The 15,446-nt window shown below is 38.5% G+C and overlaps 4 protein-coding genes across 4 annotated transcripts; 2 read left to right on the forward strand and 2 right to left on the reverse strand.

Moving 5' to 3' along the window:
- Positions 1 to 1,385: 1,385 nt before the first annotated feature.
- LOC140761029 (putative ribosomal large subunit pseudouridine synthase SVR1, chloroplastic) lies at positions 1,386 to 5,145 on the reverse strand. Its single transcript, XM_073098195.1, has 10 exons — positions 4,620 to 5,145; positions 4,461 to 4,540; positions 4,224 to 4,324; positions 4,040 to 4,109; positions 3,727 to 3,820; positions 3,572 to 3,620; positions 3,194 to 3,344; positions 2,654 to 2,710; positions 2,169 to 2,224; positions 1,386 to 1,989 (listed from the first exon to the last, which is right to left on the reverse strand). The coding sequence occupies exons 1-10, from the start codon at positions 5,128 to 5,130 to the stop codon at positions 1,917 to 1,919; spliced, it is 1,242 nt and encodes a 413-aa protein (XP_072954296.1). The 5' UTR covers positions 5,131 to 5,145; the 3' UTR covers positions 1,386 to 1,916.
- A 376-nt stretch (positions 5,146 to 5,521) lies between these two features.
- Positions 5,522 to 8,746, forward strand: LOC140761509 (uncharacterized). The gene is made up of 5 exons (XM_073098865.1): positions 5,522 to 5,869; positions 6,464 to 6,564; positions 6,664 to 6,780; positions 6,866 to 6,967; positions 8,319 to 8,746. Exons 1-5 carry the CDS (start codon positions 5,617 to 5,619, stop codon positions 8,487 to 8,489), a joined length of 744 nt encoding a protein of 247 aa, XP_072954966.1. The 5' UTR covers positions 5,522 to 5,616; the 3' UTR covers positions 8,490 to 8,746.
- On the reverse strand, positions 8,517 to 10,171 carry LOC140761510 (dirigent protein 1-like). Its single transcript, XM_073098866.1, has 2 exons — positions 9,461 to 10,171; positions 8,517 to 8,595 (listed from the first exon to the last, which is right to left on the reverse strand). Exon 1 carries the CDS (start codon positions 10,100 to 10,102, stop codon positions 9,536 to 9,538), a length of 567 nt encoding a protein of 188 aa, XP_072954967.1. The 5' UTR covers positions 10,103 to 10,171; the 3' UTR covers positions 8,517 to 8,595; positions 9,461 to 9,535.
- A 999-nt stretch (positions 10,172 to 11,170) lies between these two features.
- LOC140761459 (4-coumarate--CoA ligase-like 1) lies at positions 11,171 to 15,395 on the forward strand. Its single transcript, XM_073098790.1, has 6 exons — positions 11,171 to 12,478; positions 13,350 to 13,542; positions 13,729 to 13,871; positions 14,040 to 14,107; positions 14,441 to 14,543; positions 15,143 to 15,395. The coding sequence occupies exons 1-6, from the start codon at positions 11,516 to 11,518 to the stop codon at positions 15,254 to 15,256; spliced, it is 1,584 nt and encodes a 527-aa protein (XP_072954891.1). The 5' UTR covers positions 11,171 to 11,515; the 3' UTR covers positions 15,257 to 15,395.
- The last annotated feature ends 51 nt before the right edge of the window (positions 15,396 to 15,446 follow it).

Consider the following 15,446-nt stretch of genomic DNA (forward strand, 5'->3'; position numbering starts at 1 on the left):
TATTTTGCACCGTGATTCTTTAAATTATTCTTTTATACATAATAATTTTTTGAACTATTATAAATATTTTATTTGACCCTTCCGTTTTAGAATTATTCTGCATCAAAAAAAAAGTATATGAGATTATTATGTATTAAAAAATTTATGGGGTCATTATATAAAATAGTGATAGTTGATGGGGGTAAAAAGATAATTATATCTTTTTTTGTGTAGAATATATTATTTAATTGTATTAGTTATGTTGTTGTGTTTATGTAAACGTGTTGTGTCCACGACCGAATTATTAAATTAGCATACGTGATAATTAGATTATACTTATATATAATAAATTTATTCTTTTTAATAATTGAGTTATGTTTGTATTAAAATAAGAACTTGGCCTCTCTACTTTTGCCTTCAACGATGGAGATCGTCTACATCGACGACACAGAGATTTTCTACAACCGGTTTCTTGGCAGCTAGCAAAGCCTTTTGCCAGCCAAAGTTCTTGCGACAAACAAGTGAAGGAAATCCTACAGTCAAGACTGCAGATGATTTGTTGACTTCGTCCAGGCGGTGCGAGAACCTTGTCTGGGGAGCTCGGCCTTGCAAACAGAACTATGGGCAATCAGACTGGGATTGAGGGTGGCCGGAAGAGAATGCAGGATGGTCTTTGAATCAGACTACCAAGGGGCCATCAGATGCTTGCAAAGAGTGGAGCACAGTCCTTAACGTATTAGGAACCTGGTGCAGGAGTGTCTCAACCTAGCGAAGAAATGTTTGGAAGTTAGGTTTGCTCATGTTGGGAGAGAAGGTAATATTGTAGCTAACTGGGCAGCGGCTAAGGCAAGTGTGGCCTCCGGATTCCTAGAGTTTTGTAAACTTATTGTTGCCGACGCGGCTAACGGGTCGACAGTTAAGTAATATATAACTGGAAACAACTCCTTGACAGTCAAAAAAAGCGGTTGTCTTCGACGAGGCCAAGGACTGCGATGCGTCTAGCCCGACAATGGCGGCCAAGGACTATGATGCATGCCAAGAAGAAGTTCCCTGCAGCCACAGCGAGGAAGGTGACTAAATGGAAGGCACTAAGATCCAGAGTGGGCGAAGCTCAACTTTAATAGGCAACGTTGGAGCAGTCATCCTGAATGAGAAATGACCTTCACACAGAAATTTAGACTCTTTATTATATTAATTTATTAATTATTCTAAAAGCTTAAGCGAGTACTCGTTGCTTTAAGGAAAAATATTATATTGCTCCCATTGCATCTTTTCCGCTAAAAGTAAATATTTTTAATCCTTTCTCGAGACAAGAATGAAATTAGCAAACTTGTTAAAAATTGTGTATTCCACCTACTTGCGTTCAATATAAGAGTTACCAGAGGGGCTATTATTCTATACCACATGTAAGAATATTTATCTGTCAATTGTATTAATGAATGCAGGCAGTGTAATACTCGAGTTTACAATAACTTTTCCCACCGTTACAATGCTCCACATATTTCATTGGAAAATACACAAATAATTTACTGTAGAATGCATGACAAAAAAGGATCATCTGAAAGTACAATATTGTTAACGGTGAGAATCTATCTAAACAAGGTGGAAATTTCTTTCTTTTACTGAAGTCAAATATTTCCCGCTGCCGATTAGGTAAAACAGCTCTAGCTCTAGTTCTGTGTCAGATTCCAGAATAGACGACAAATTAAATGGAGACTTCATGTTCAAGCAAGTTGATAAGTGTAATGCATCTTCACAAACACTCGCAGAGTGGAATATTTAGGAATGCAAGCAACATTTCACAGGAACTTCGCTCAGCTAGATTGTTGTCTTGTGGCATCTGAACTTGAATGCTCAATGGTCGGTGGAGATGAAACATGAAACATCGAATATCATGCCTGATCTGCCATCAGTGTGGAATTTGGGAGTTAAAATTTTCAAGCACTTTTCCGAGAATTCCCTTGCAACAACCTGATGTCAGCTGGTTTAAGCTCAACATATTTCCCAAGCCTGAACAATAAGATGAGAAAATGAATGAAGGTTTCAGTTGCCAACAAGTATGTCACTATAATTTGTCAATTAAATAAGATCATAAGTAATCCAGTTTTCCAATAAAATGTTACTATAGAAGTTAAAAACAGCACATAATTGGAAAGGAGCCATATAAAATGAAATGATAATAGCAGTACCCAAGATCTGATGGGAGCCTGAATCCACCTATGCGTATGCGCTTCAAAGAATAGAGCTAACAAGTAACAGAAATAGGATCAGCCACCAAAAATAAGCCAAAGAAACAACACCATTTAATAAGAATTGTCTAAGCTGAACAAAGTATAATTAAAAGAAAGCAGACTTAAGCCTTCATGACCATATGAAACTAAGAGGAAAAAATTATTGTCCTAGTGATAACTGTTATAAACTAACAGTCACTGAGTGGATCAGATGATGGTAAATGTGTCATACATGTTCTAGGAATAGGACCAACATCCGACAAAAATCTTAAATAGCACGGCAAAAAGCGCCACAAACCTACTAGAAACAAGACAAATCATTTAGAAATATAAACAGAAATACCCTCAAAATAGGATGAGAAGAAGAAAAGTGTTCATCAAAACATGGATAAATTAGTGAATTCTGTGTTGTAACTTAGCCATGATATAAAATGATAAACAACCTGAAGTCCTGCATTTTTCACAAGTTCGCGAACTTCATGATTTCTTCCTTCATGAACCTGCCAAAAAGAAAATAATTATTTCAATCTAGAATGAAACTTGATGTTGAGCATAGAAAAGATAAAGAAATACTCATATGTACAACAATTATGATGTCACAAGAGTTTAATGAAAAAAAAAATCTAAAGAAGATCCCTATATGCATTTCGTGCATGGGACAAGAAAGACATCCAAGTTCTTGTGTTAATCTATATTTCTGGAGTATGGCATGATAGAAATTGTATTGAAAAAAAAGATATATAATTATAGTCAGGACTCAGGAATTAACATTAAAGTTAGGAATTTTGATTACAATCTATGTCCCTTTAACATATATCCTAATAACCAGAAGATGTATGTACATACTCATTTCAAAATATCAACGTTCACTCTAAATATATCCCATAAATGCAGAGACCCAGAGAAGGAGAGAGGGAGTATCTATATGCAGTCAAATAAATGTGTAAGAATGACCAAAATTATGGCCTAAAAATTGGAAGTACCACTATTCTAAGTCGAGGCCTTGATGCATCTGGCTGTACAGGCAACAACTCCACAGAATCAGGTACACATTTGATGCCTTCAATTTCTGTACCTTCGCTTATAGCTATGAGATGTCGTCTATGTACAGTACCATCTACTGTTGCTATATACCTGCAGCAGACATGATGATGTGGATGATGACTAAAGCAATAAAACAAAAAGATTGAGGAATTAACATTCATGCCAAACAGTTATATGATCGTTTGGTTTTAGTTGAGCTGCAATTATCATAAAGCATGCACAGCATACACAAAAATGAACACATTATTAAAATATAGAAGAATTATTTGTACATAAGCTACCATGACATGAAATACCAAAAAAAGATAATTACTCACTCTTTAGATAATTCAGATGATGGATGAGCAAGTGTTTGGGCAAACTCACCTGCACAGGATGCATCACAGCATTGCAGTCAAATATGCTCTCCAAGAATGAGAAAACAAACAAAAACGAATAAAGGTGCTATAGAGGATGAAATCAGACCACGTACCATCATTTGTAACAATTATTAAACCAGTTGTGGCAACATCAAGACGACCCACAGTAAATAATCGCGGCTTTGGTATTCTGGGATGTATTTTATTCTGGGAAGTGCATAGTAAGATGTTAATAATGAGTAAATCAAAGAACTTTATCCCAAGAAAAATATGAAAGAGGACAGTCAAAAGAGGACATGCGACTGTACATAGTTGTGGCAACATCAAAAAGAGTTGCTCTAGGAAGTACATTAATGTTTATTGAGGACATGCGACTGTACATAAATAAATTTCATTTAATTGCAAGTTTAGTGATAGAACACATACCCAACCTTTCCAGAGCTCATCAAAAAGGGAAATAACTGATTTTGATTCATCACCACTTGAGCAAATATACCTGTAAAGCATCTAATTCATAATTATATTAGCATCAATTATTCTTACTTGATCATTGAAAAGACAGTATCTGCAATGAAGAAACATCTATAAACTGTAAAGAATGAATACTGACCCTTTTGGCTTGTTAAGAGCAAAATATAATTTTGGAGGTAGCTTTTTAGAAAGGCGACTCCCATTGACATAGATTGAATCCTTTGAAATATCAACTCGAGTCTACAAATAACCAAAAATAAATGCCATTTATTAAAATCTGTAGACGGTCAATCTTGAAAACAGAGGGTTAGCAAAGACATTGTAATCCAAATGCTATTCTAAGAATGCTGGATATAGCAACGGAAAGCAGACATACCTGTGGGGACGTGCAAACCGATCCATTGACAGTAACTTTTCCTTCAAATATGAGCTCCTCGCTACTCCTCCTCGAAGCCACTAATAAACAATAAAAAAATCAAATCAAATCAAAACTTTATCTTTTTTTCCAGAAACCAAAAGCAACAACTTGGATTACCTCCCGCGGCCGCGAGAACTTTACTAAGCCTCTGCACCTGCGACTCCTTAATATTCTGGTTGTAAAACCTTCTCGCAGCCTTCGAGTACTTTGGAGCAGTGGACGCAACCGGCGTGGGAGGTGTGTTCTTTTCCTTACTCTTGCTGTTATCGATCTTCTTCTTCTTCTTGGAGTTGGAGGAGGAGGTCTTTGTTTCGGCCATGGATTGGAGGAAACGGGCCGGAGGCGACGATTGGATGGTGAGGTTGCCGTTCTCGTCGCGGACGATCCATGGAATGATCGGGAGAGAAGCAGAGGAGGGGTCGGGAGGGGAAGCGTCGGGAACTAGGGTTTTGGACGGACGAGGGGAGGTGGCGGTGCCGAAGGAGATGTTGAATTCGGTAGTGGAGGAGGAGGAGGAGGAGGCGAGGAATAAGGGAAGGCGGCGGCGGAGGGGTTGGAAGCGGAGAGTTTGGTTGGAGAAGAGAGAAGGGAAGGTCTGGATGGAGGAGAAGGCCACGGCCATCGCCATGATAGCGGAGGAGCGGGGGGGGGGGGGGGGGAGTGAGAGTGAGGATAGACGATTGTGTGAAGGACATTTAAAGATTCATCGAATTCGACGGTAGACGATTGTGTGAAGGACATTAAGATTCGTGCTAATAAGTTGGGCCGCTCAATGGCATTGCGGGCCGAAAGGAGAAGTCGTGGACCATGATCCCGTTGACCTCCACCGGCTCCAGCATTCCTGCTCATCACTGGCCGTTGATTACAGGATCCTTCTAGGAATCGACGGATGTGATTTAATCAAGCCCAGCTGTACTCCGAACCTTTCTTCAGGCCGACGCCACCGCCGGACACGTGACAATTTGGGCTTCTCCTTTCTCGCCTCAAAAAAGCAAAAAGAAAAGAATAGAAAATTTTCTTTTTATGCAACCACACGAAACCTTCGTTAAAATGTCGGATTGAATAATCTCATTTATTCCTCACTTTTTCTCCACCTCTTCCTCCGATCTCGACCATGGCGGATTCCTCCTCTGCGCTTTGCTTCTCCTCCTCCTTCCACCCTTTCCATGCCTTCTCGCGCTCCAAGTTCTCCGTCGCTTCTTCTTCCTCTTTGACGCCTTCTAACTCGAGGTTCCTCCTCCTCCGCTGTCGACGGCCCGCTAGCGTTTGCCGAGCTCGCGCTAAGGATTCCGATGAGGGTGGTATCTTCGGGGACGATCCTTATGGCCCCTACCCTTGGGAGTCCTCCTCCCAGTCCGAAGGATCGAGTACGATTTCTACCTTGATCCATATAATTAAGGATTTCTTGTGAGTTTCGTTGGTCAACGAATGGATAATGCTTTGTTTTGTTTGTGGACATCAAAATCTATGCTTTTGTAGAGTTTGTAGGCCGGTATTGTAACTAAAAGAATAAGTGTTTATGGGATTTGAACCAAATCCCGCGCAATTCTTTTGTAGCATCGCTCTCGTATTGCAGCTGATTAGATTATTTGCAGTATATTTTCCCGAATTTGGTGATGGTATTAGATTGCAAACTCAGTGTTATAGAATCTTAATGTGTTGCATTCTGATTGATACATAATCTTTGGGAATATGTTAAAGCATGGAAGTAGGAAAGTTGTTATAACTAGGAAGAGTTAAAAGTTGTTAATGAAGGAAAATTACAAGACAATCGTCCTTTTTAATCGTTTTTATTTGTTCCTTTTGTTACCTTTATCAATTAAATGGATAAATACAGTTCTGTTTGCTAGTCAACGTGATCTTGATATCCCTTGCTTTCATAAGTCAGAAAGCTTATGAGCTGGTCTACATAGTTCATTCATCATGTTAACATATCTCTGCCTCTATATTTTTCTTTGCAGCCATTCAGTGGGTTCCTGAAGATAGAGTCACGCTTTTTACTTCTGAAGGGCTCATTCAGATAGGAGGTTCCCTGGTTCCTCGCCAGTTTCGTGCTTCAAATGTAACTACATTTTAACCTTTGAGAAATTTAGATGATAAATCTGTTTCTGTGGAATTAGTGATAACTCTGTTTATCGTGCAACATACATTTCCAAATCAGAGGAGACAAGCAAAGGCAAACACATCACTGAGATATCAGCGCTTTCAGGAGAGGGATTACATGGATCCAAATCAAGGTCTTTGTCTTGGTGCACTATTTGATATAGCGGCAACAAATGTGAGCTAGTTCTTCTTAATACTATTTCATAGGTTTTGTGGTTTCTCCTTTTGTTGTGGTATGTGACATGAGAATCTTATTTCAGGGACTAGACATGGGTAGAAGATTATGCATCTTTGGCTTTTGCCGTTCCATTGAAATGCTAAGTGATGTTGTGGAAGATACTGTGTTGGAGCACGGTGGTGAGGTATGTCATTTAACCAGTGATGTGAATCATTTGTTGTCAAGTCATTATGGTCTACTGTTGTATTTTGGTGCTTGAGGTTCTATACACATTTTTTCTACTTTTTCTTAGAGAGTTAGAGGTAATTAAATTAAAATGGATGAAATTTGAATAGTGGAATTAGCATAGATGTAGTAGCACAGTACAAAATGAGAAATGAGGCAGGAGTAAGAGATTATAATGAAATATCATGATGTTCAGCAGGTTAGTAAATTACTCGAGTTATAATTAACTGCCACGTGTTATTTTCAACTAGTGACTAGTGAGGAACAGTTGGTATATTTCAAGCATGGAAGCATTTCTTGCAACAAGCCTGCCTCGGAAATTTTCGACATGTTGATTTTTGTTGTTATTTTGTGGACATAACATAGTTGATTTGATTTTCTCATCAGCACTTCAGGATAATCTGCTAGCAGAATCGTTCTCTTGATTTGCAAAATAGGGCTTGAGAAATTAAGCCTTCATAGTTTTGCTGCATACGTTGCCTGCTGTTTAGCTATAGCTGTAAAGTGTTAATATCCAACTGATATCAACATTTGCTTAAAGAAAAAATGTCGGTTGACACTAAAATGGGTCATTAGCTACAGTTGTGAAGTGTTTTGTGGTAAAAACTGATCTGGTCCTGGCTTATGAGAAACATTTGGTTGAAATTTTGAAGGATAATTATCTCTAGTTGTAATAAAGTGTCTGCTTGTAAGTCATAATATTAGGAACTACAATCTGATATTTCTCTTTCATCTTTTTGTAGCTCTGTTTCAAATTTGGTCATGTAGAACCAAAATAGTTGATTGGCATTATTTATCATCACTAATGCCTTCTCCTAACAATTAGATGCCAAGTGTAGTACAATGTACAGATGATAAGGTTCTGGAAGATTTATCAAGTTATTATTGTTGGTTGTCCATCTGACGCAAGCTTTCAGAAATAAGCACTGATTCATGGCCAAGAAATAACAAGATAATATAGGGACTTGCTATGCATGCTAAGGCTAGTCAGCGCTACCTTCTTTGTTGCACTACAGGCTCATGCAGCCTAGTAGCAATCTGTGAATGTAGAAAACTTGGGAGAAAGAATTTGGGGCTTGCTAAGTAAACAAATTCTTTGTAATTGGATGAATGAGCTTCTGGTGGCTCTCTTACATCTCATGCACATAGAGCGCTTTAGCTGACCCTGCCTATTATTTCTCTTCCCTGCTTTAAGGAAACAAATAATGGCCAAAGCATATTGACATCCTTATTTGGTCGTACATATTCTCTTTCTTGTTCAATCTTCCCCTCGGCATCTGTCACAAAGAACTAATCGTCTTCCCCTTTAGGTTGTTGCAGCAGAAAAGGCAAGCAATGAGGGGTTCCAAGAGAAGCTGACCATGACTGTTGCAGTGCCTTTGCTTTGGGGTGTTCCTCCTGCATCAGAGACTCTCCGTTTTGCCGTTCGCAGTGGTGGGGGCATTGTCGAGAAGGTATATTGGCAGTGGGATTTCTTGTAGAAGAAACAAATACGCCCCTTGTTCATGTTGTGCATAATTGTTGTCCTAATTTATTTGCTGATGCATTTGTTCATCATCCTGTCATGTTCACACATGTATCTGCACTCTGTACAAAATTCATCATCTCAAGCTATGCAATATAACTTGAGCAACCAAAAAAGCTAATAATCTCCTTGTCTTCTTGTATCTATTTCATACTCTGAAATCATATTAATGCTTTCTACACTCACATTGATTCAAGCATTTGTTTTGGCACAGGTGGTGTTGTAAATCGTTTTCTTTTCTTTTCTTATGCAGTTTCTAAGTAATAGTTGAATAATTTATACTACAGTATTTATTTCATCGAGTTATATTGCAAAGTTCACTGTTTATTATCTCGAAATGCAATATTAATCGCTCTCATGCACCAGTCAAGAGGAAAATGCCAGGTGCGAAATAACACGCAAAGATTTCAAGAGTGGTAGCTTAAAGATGTGGGGGCTGCAAGCTTGACTACCTATTAAAGTAGTTTTTAACTTGTTTTTATTCGTCACATCATATTCGCACACAAAAACCCAAAAAAAAGAACAACAATATATCGACAAATAGAAGATTTTCTACCGTGGAGTGTGAATAGTTTTTTTTTATTCTGTTTATTTGTGTTGTTGTTGTAATAAGCCTTCTCATTCGGATATAAAAATTAAATAATAATTTAATTTATTCTGGTATATTGATTTATTATTTTCTTTCTTCTTATTTTTATACAGCTTTTAAAAATTAATTTAATAATAATTTAAAATTATTATCTTAACTTTAGACTAAAAATTATCTGATTATTAGTACTTCAAATTTAATTAAGAGTAGTTTTTGTCAATTAGTTTATTAATTTTCATTGTTTTAATATCAATTTTGTGGAACATTAAATATAATTATTATTTATTATATTAATATTATTACACGATAAAATAGTTTATTCAGACATTATCTCTCACCTTATCCACAATGAACCATAATTTCCTAAAGGAAATTAGGGAATGGCATAAACACCCCTCCGCCGCAGTAGCTGCTCAGTAGTGCCACACATACACGTCGTACTCCAAGATGAGCAACTCCGGTGCCGTCGTTGCCACCATCTTGCTGATGGTGTAGCCCCGGGCCATCCGGAACTCCCCGGTCCCTCCGATGACCGGCCGCTCGATGATGGTCCCAAGCCGGGCCTTGCCGAACACCTGGAGCGAGCTGCCGGCAAACTCCCCGTCGATGAGCACGAAGTTCAGCAGCGTCGTAAACTCCAGCTCCTCCATGTTGGCGATGAAGGTGATCCCTTGGCACTTCCCGATGAGCTTCGAGTCGGTCTCCGGCCCTTCTCTGATCATGTCGTCGACGATGCCAATGCCGCCGAATGGAGAGCCCTCATTGGGCGGCATGACGACCGCCGCTCCTGTGGCGTTGGGACCAGCCATGATCTCGTGGAAGAAGAAGTGGAGGTGGGTCATCTTCTCTTTGGGCAAGTTATTGGGTTCGCGAATGGTTGTAGAGTACGCATAGGTGGATGAGCAAGAGAAGAAGACGAAGAGGAAGAGGAAGAAGAAGAGGAAGGAGGAGAGGTTGGCAATTGGAGAGATGGAAGCCATGGTGGAGTTGGTATGGGGATTAGTAGAAGAAGGGAATATATAATTGAAGAGAGAATCTGTGGCGAGGAAGACAAATACGTGGCTCATCATACATACACATGTAGATAAGGAGGAAGAATTATATAAGACAATGTTTAAAAGAATTTAAAATAAAATTTTATATATTAACCATCAGGATTACTCCATTAGAGTCAAGAGATCGAAAGCATAGTAAGAAAATCCTCATCTTTTAATTTGTAAGTCAAATCATCAAGTAACTTTGCAAATTTAAAAATTATTTGTTAGTGTAATGATATCCTAATCACCGGTTAAGTTAATGCACTAGAAAGCCTTCAAATATAAATATATATATATATAGTGATAATAAATCAAATAGCAAAAGGGTCGAGGAGCTCTATTAGTTTTGCAAATGTTACTATCCGACCACATAGATTAAGTTGAGTCGAGTCAAGTTGAGTTAAGTTAAGTATTTAACTTTATCTTATTATTTTAAATTTTAAATAAATTGGATAATCCGTATATGGATCTGATCTACTAAAGATTTTTTTACTTCTATAAATAAGAATGGACATGTAAGACATTGAAGTAATCTAACACATTATTATTTTTATAATTATTTTTTACCTATCTTTTTAAGAGTAAATCATAGCCGTAGAAATATCCCAATCTTTTAACTATAGCCACATTCCTTTATCATTAACAATCACCCTATTTACGGTTATCCACCACCATCCTTAGTCACCCTTCTAACTATAGCCACCCTTCGATCGATTACTGATCTTTTCTACTTCGACCTTGGTCCACTATTTTAATCATAATTTTTTATTCGGATCTCTTATTAATTTTATTCCAAAACTATTAGATCCCGAACTTTTGAGATTACTACCTTTCAAAATCTTAGAATTATCATACGAACGAGTCGTTCCAGATTTGATTCGTATCAACAAATAGAGAGATAAGTGATTGATGGAATTAACAATCCCTGTATAGGTGGTCCCAATGATTTCATTAAATCATCAAATAATTTTCTTCCATGCTAATTTCATTAAGAAAAGATGGGTCAATAAAAGGATGCCATTGAGACATTCTTCTCCCAGAAAGAAAGGATAAGATGTAAGGAGAAGGTCTTTCTCCAAATCTCAGCAGTTCTCTTCTTCCCTTGGACTTTTCAGTAAGAGCAATTAAAATATTTAATTATAACAGCTAGTCCCAAGATAAAGGACAACCCAACTGCGGCAAATTCCTACGACCAGCGGTGCATCCGATCTAAAACGTTTCAAAAGCCTACAGTATTTTTCTTCCATTGCGCGCAGACATCATTATCATATCATCTCCTCAAAACTCTCCTTCCCCTCTCTCGTCTTTTTCCCCTTCATACCCAAACTAAGATCAAACTAAAAAGAAGAAAGAAAAATGTCGTCTTCCTCCTCCGATGGCATCTATCGCTCCGTTCGGCCACCCGTCCGCTTCCCCGCGGATCCGAACCTTTCCATGGTCTCCTTCCTATTCCGCCGCGTTTCCTCCTACCCGGATCGTGTCGCCCTGGCTGACGCCGACACCGGCGAGTCCCTCTCCTTCGTGTCCCTCCGCTCTGCCGTATTCTCCGCGGCCGCCGCAATCTCCTCCCGCCTCTGCATCTCCAAGGGCGACGTCGTCCTCCTTCTCGCCCCTAACTCAATCCACTTCCCCATCTGCTTCCTCGCCGTTGTCTCCCTCGGAGCCGTCGTCACCACCGTCAACCCTCTCTACACCCCCTCCGAGCTCTCCAAGCAGACCGAGGATTCCAATCCGAAGCTCGTCATCACCGTCCCTGAGCTCATGCCCAAAGTTTCCCATCTCGGCATCCCTGTCGTAACATTCGGCGCCCTTTTTTCAGATTTAGTCGCTGGATTCAAAGAATCCGACTTCACCCCACCTGCAATTCGGCAATCGGATACCGCGGCGCTTCTTTACTCCTCGGGAACTACCGGGGCGAGCAAAGGTGTGATATTGACCCACAAGAACTTCATTTCCGCCGGCGTCATGGTGACGGCGGATCAGGAATTTCACCGCGAGCCGCCGAACATCTTCTTGTGCTTCCTTCCAATGTTTCATATATTTGGGCTGGCGGTGATTACCTATGGGCAGCTGAGTAGGGGTAATACCGTTGTTTCAATGGGGAGGTTTGACATGGAAACGATGATGAAAGCGATCGAAAGGTATAAAGTTACTCACTTATTTTGTGTTCCGCCGGTGATGATTGCGTTGGCGAAGCAGGGGAATTTGAGGAAGTATGATCTTAAATCGCTGAAGTTTCTCGGGTCTGGGGCGGCGCCGCTCGGGAAGGATGTGATGGAGGAGGTGTCCAAGAATTTCCCCAACACCGAAGTCGTTCAGGTAATCTCGGTTGATCTTTTTGTGTCTTTAATCTCACAAGTTGGATGCCTTTTTGAGTAGGTTTTGGTAGTATGCATGAACTTTAATTGTTTATGTAGTTTTGTGGAGTTAAAGATTGCATCAATTTGTAGATAAGATTGCAGTGTTCATTACTTCCATGAAACCGAAGAAGAAGCCAAATTTATCTGATTTAATTAGACTAAAGTAGTGGGAACTGACTAGGTCAATGTATGCGTAAAGAAATCATGGCAGGATTGATATTTTGGTACTTATCATTCAAAAAGTAGTTATGATAGTGTGGTATTTTGATGTGCTTGGATCCCAAAGACTGTTCCAATTCCTAGTTCAGAGTTTGTGTCATGTATTAGCAGCTTCAGACCGATATAATGCTTACTGTAATACGTGGTTTAAATCATGTTGATGGAAGGGACCCACGTCACCTAATTAATATAGTATCATTGTGGACCAGTTAACTAATTGAGAACAGGTCTAATCAGGTTAGATGGATGAAAAAATGCCATGGAGGAATTAGATTTCATTATATTATTGCCTAATGAATCAGCAAGACCAATAATTGGACTATCTTAAAGTCAAAATGTAGTAACTTTATTCTTTAGGAGCATATCTATAATCAAACAACTAGGCAAAATTAGCCGATTGTAAATATAGAGTCCAAGTGATGCACTCACAAATCTTTCTCCTGATAACATTTGTGTACAAATTCTGTACATAGGTAGCAGTTGCTTTATGCTGATTGATCTCGTCTTTATAAGAATATTTTCTTTAGAAACGATTAATGCAAAGAGAGAGAGAGAGAGAGAGAGAGAGAGAGAAGGAACTATCTTATTATTTATCTTCTTCTTTCAAGCAGGGTTATGGTATGACAGAGACTTGTGGGATCATATCAATGGAGTATCCTTTAGAAGGAGAGCCTCGTCAATTTGGTTCAGCAGGTACACTTGTCCCAGAAGTTGAAGCTAAGGTCATCGATGTGGAGACACTGAAGCTTCTTCCATCCAATCAATTAGGAGAAATATGCGTTCGGGGACCAAACATAATGGAAGGTAGGTTTTATGATGGATAATTTGTCTTATAGTCATCTATTAATAATTTATTTTATCTTTCTTCTTCTTCTTTATTAACATCATGGACACACATCTTTGTTAATCCATTTCTATTTACTCGCACAATTTTCTTTCTAATGTATTCTATTGCTCAAGCTGTTGTTTTGACTAACTTATAATAATCAGGTTATTTCAACAACCCACAAGCTACCGCATTTACGTTGAAGCAGGGGTGGTTACATACTGGTGATCTCGGCTATATCGATGAGGAGGGCCGGCTGTTTGTTGTTGATAGACTAAAAGAGCTCATTAAGTACAAAGGTTTTCAGGTAAATTCATCTATACAATTTTGAATTGAATTCTCTTGGCTGTACTTAGGGCCAATATCAAATTCTGACAGTAACCAAATACAACTTGTTTTCATGGAAGCTTTAAGATATTACTGTTCTTGGTTTAGAAAATGGAAGCTTCTGGTTTTAACCCTGACATTTTGATAGGTTGCACCAGCTGAGCTTGAGGGGTTACTTCTTTCCCATTCTGAGATACTTGATGCTGTTGTCATCCCGTAAGTTGGACTACTTAATGTAGAAATATGTGTGCATTTTTTCTTTTTTTGAAACAAATATATGGGTGCATTATTTTTTTAATTAAAAAAATATGCGTGCATTAGCTTGAGGATTCTAACAGTCGATTTTCAGTTGGGAGAGGATTCTCTGCTTACCGGATTGCAGGAATTACCTGCAGGATGGGGCAGAGGGTTTGACCTGGCAGCATTCAGTGCCAGAATACTCCCCCCCAACTGCAGAAGATTTTGGCCCATTTCTTGTACTGAGTGCTTTAAATTTTGTCAGTGCAGTGCAACACTTAACGCAGAACATTCTTTTAATATGATGATCAGGTTTCCTGATGCCGAAGCCGGCGAGGTTCCTATTGCTTATGTAGTTCGGTCTCCCAAAAGCTCACTGACAGAAGAAGATGTACAGAAATTTATTGCGCAACAGGTAATGCTTATAAGGGAATATTATTCAGAACTGCTTTATTTCAATAACTAAACCTGACATTCACAATGTTCCCACTTTACTAACTCAGAACTGGTCTCTTTTCTTGTACAGTTTATTTCAATATCACTATTTAATTATTGCTTGATTTTAATATGGAGAAATTATATTTTTTTTCCACATAGTTAAGCCTAATTTTCTTTTTATCCTCCTATCATTTTATTTGTGATCCTTTACTCCTTTACTGGTATATTCGAACTGAAAGTATTTTTTTTATCATATCTGATCAACTGGGTATAACAATACAGCAAAATAAGGCCTATAGATCAAATGATTGTTCTAAGAATATGCAGTATTTTTCAAACACATCGCACCAAATGGCCTCTAAGAGTACGATCTGTTCATGAACTAAAGCGAATCAAAATCTTGTGTCCTCCATTTCTGGTGTTTAGCATGACTTAGATACAAATTTATGTGCATTTTGTTCAAAGGTTTGTATACATTCATGTAAACGTGCATGAATCTAAGTAGGTTCTCTTTTAATGATGGCTAATCAAAGACGATTCTTTTGTTTTTTTCTTTTCTCTTTTTTCAATTTACAGGTGGCGCCTTATAAGAGATTGAGAAGAGTTACCTTCGTTAACAGTGTGCCTAAATCTGCTTCAGGGAAAATTTTACGAAGAGAACTTATCGAGAAAGTAAGATCCAAGTTATAGGAGTCACTAAGATATTGCTCAGTTGGTTAAATAAATAATTTTGAATTTGAAGCAAGGCGAACGAAAGTGTACCCTTATTGTAATCCCTTTCCAATTGAGACGTTATTTATAACATCATTAGTATTATTATGTTATCATCTGTTGCCCTTCTTGCTCGTCTCCCAATCACCTTCGACTGCAAAAGATGCAG

This window comes from Typha angustifolia, chromosome 6 (assembly GCF_048772165.1).
Source record: "Typha angustifolia cultivar Huaian chromosome 6, ASM4877216v1, whole genome shotgun sequence".
NCBI lineage: Eukaryota > Viridiplantae > Streptophyta > Magnoliopsida > Poales > Typhaceae > Typha > Typha angustifolia.

What these genes read in the sequence shown, in the direction of transcription:
- LOC140761029 (XM_073098195.1), bottom strand. Translation starts at nt 5,130, where the DNA reads ATGGCGATGGCCGTGGCCTTCTCCTCCATCCAGACCTTCCCTTCTCTC. An exon ending in CGGTTTGCACGTCCCCACAG is followed by an intron (nt 4,325 to 4,460) that starts GTATGTCTGCTT and finishes GGTTATTTGTAG; the next exon opens with ACTCGAGTTGATATTTCAAA. An exon ending in GCTCTTAACAAGCCAAAAGG is followed by an intron (nt 4,110 to 4,223) that starts GTCAGTATTCAT and finishes GATGCTTTACAG; the next exon opens with GTATATTTGCTCAAGTGGTG.
- LOC140761509 (XM_073098865.1), top strand. Translation starts at nt 5,617, where the DNA reads ATGGCGGATTCCTCCTCTGCGCTTTGCTTCTCCTCCTCCTTCCACCCT. An exon ending in TTGATATAGCGGCAACAAAT is followed by an intron (nt 6,781 to 6,865) that starts GTGAGCTAGTTC and finishes ATCTTATTTCAG; the next exon opens with GGACTAGACATGGGTAGAAG. An exon ending in TGTTGGAGCACGGTGGTGAG is followed by an intron (nt 6,968 to 8,318) that starts GTATGTCATTTA and finishes CTTCCCCTTTAG; the next exon opens with GTTGTTGCAGCAGAAAAGGC.
- LOC140761510 (XM_073098866.1), bottom strand. Translation starts at nt 10,102, where the DNA reads ATGGCTTCCATCTCTCCAATTGCCAACCTCTCCTCCTTCCTCTTCTTC.
- LOC140761459 (XM_073098790.1), top strand. Translation starts at nt 11,516, where the DNA reads ATGTCGTCTTCCTCCTCCGATGGCATCTATCGCTCCGTTCGGCCACCC. An exon ending in CCAACACCGAAGTCGTTCAG is followed by an intron (nt 12,479 to 13,349) that starts GTAATCTCGGTT and finishes TCTTTCAAGCAG; the next exon opens with GGTTATGGTATGACAGAGAC. An exon ending in CTTGATGCTGTTGTCATCCC is followed by an intron (nt 14,108 to 14,440) that starts GTAAGTTGGACT and finishes TATGATGATCAG; the next exon opens with GTTTCCTGATGCCGAAGCCG.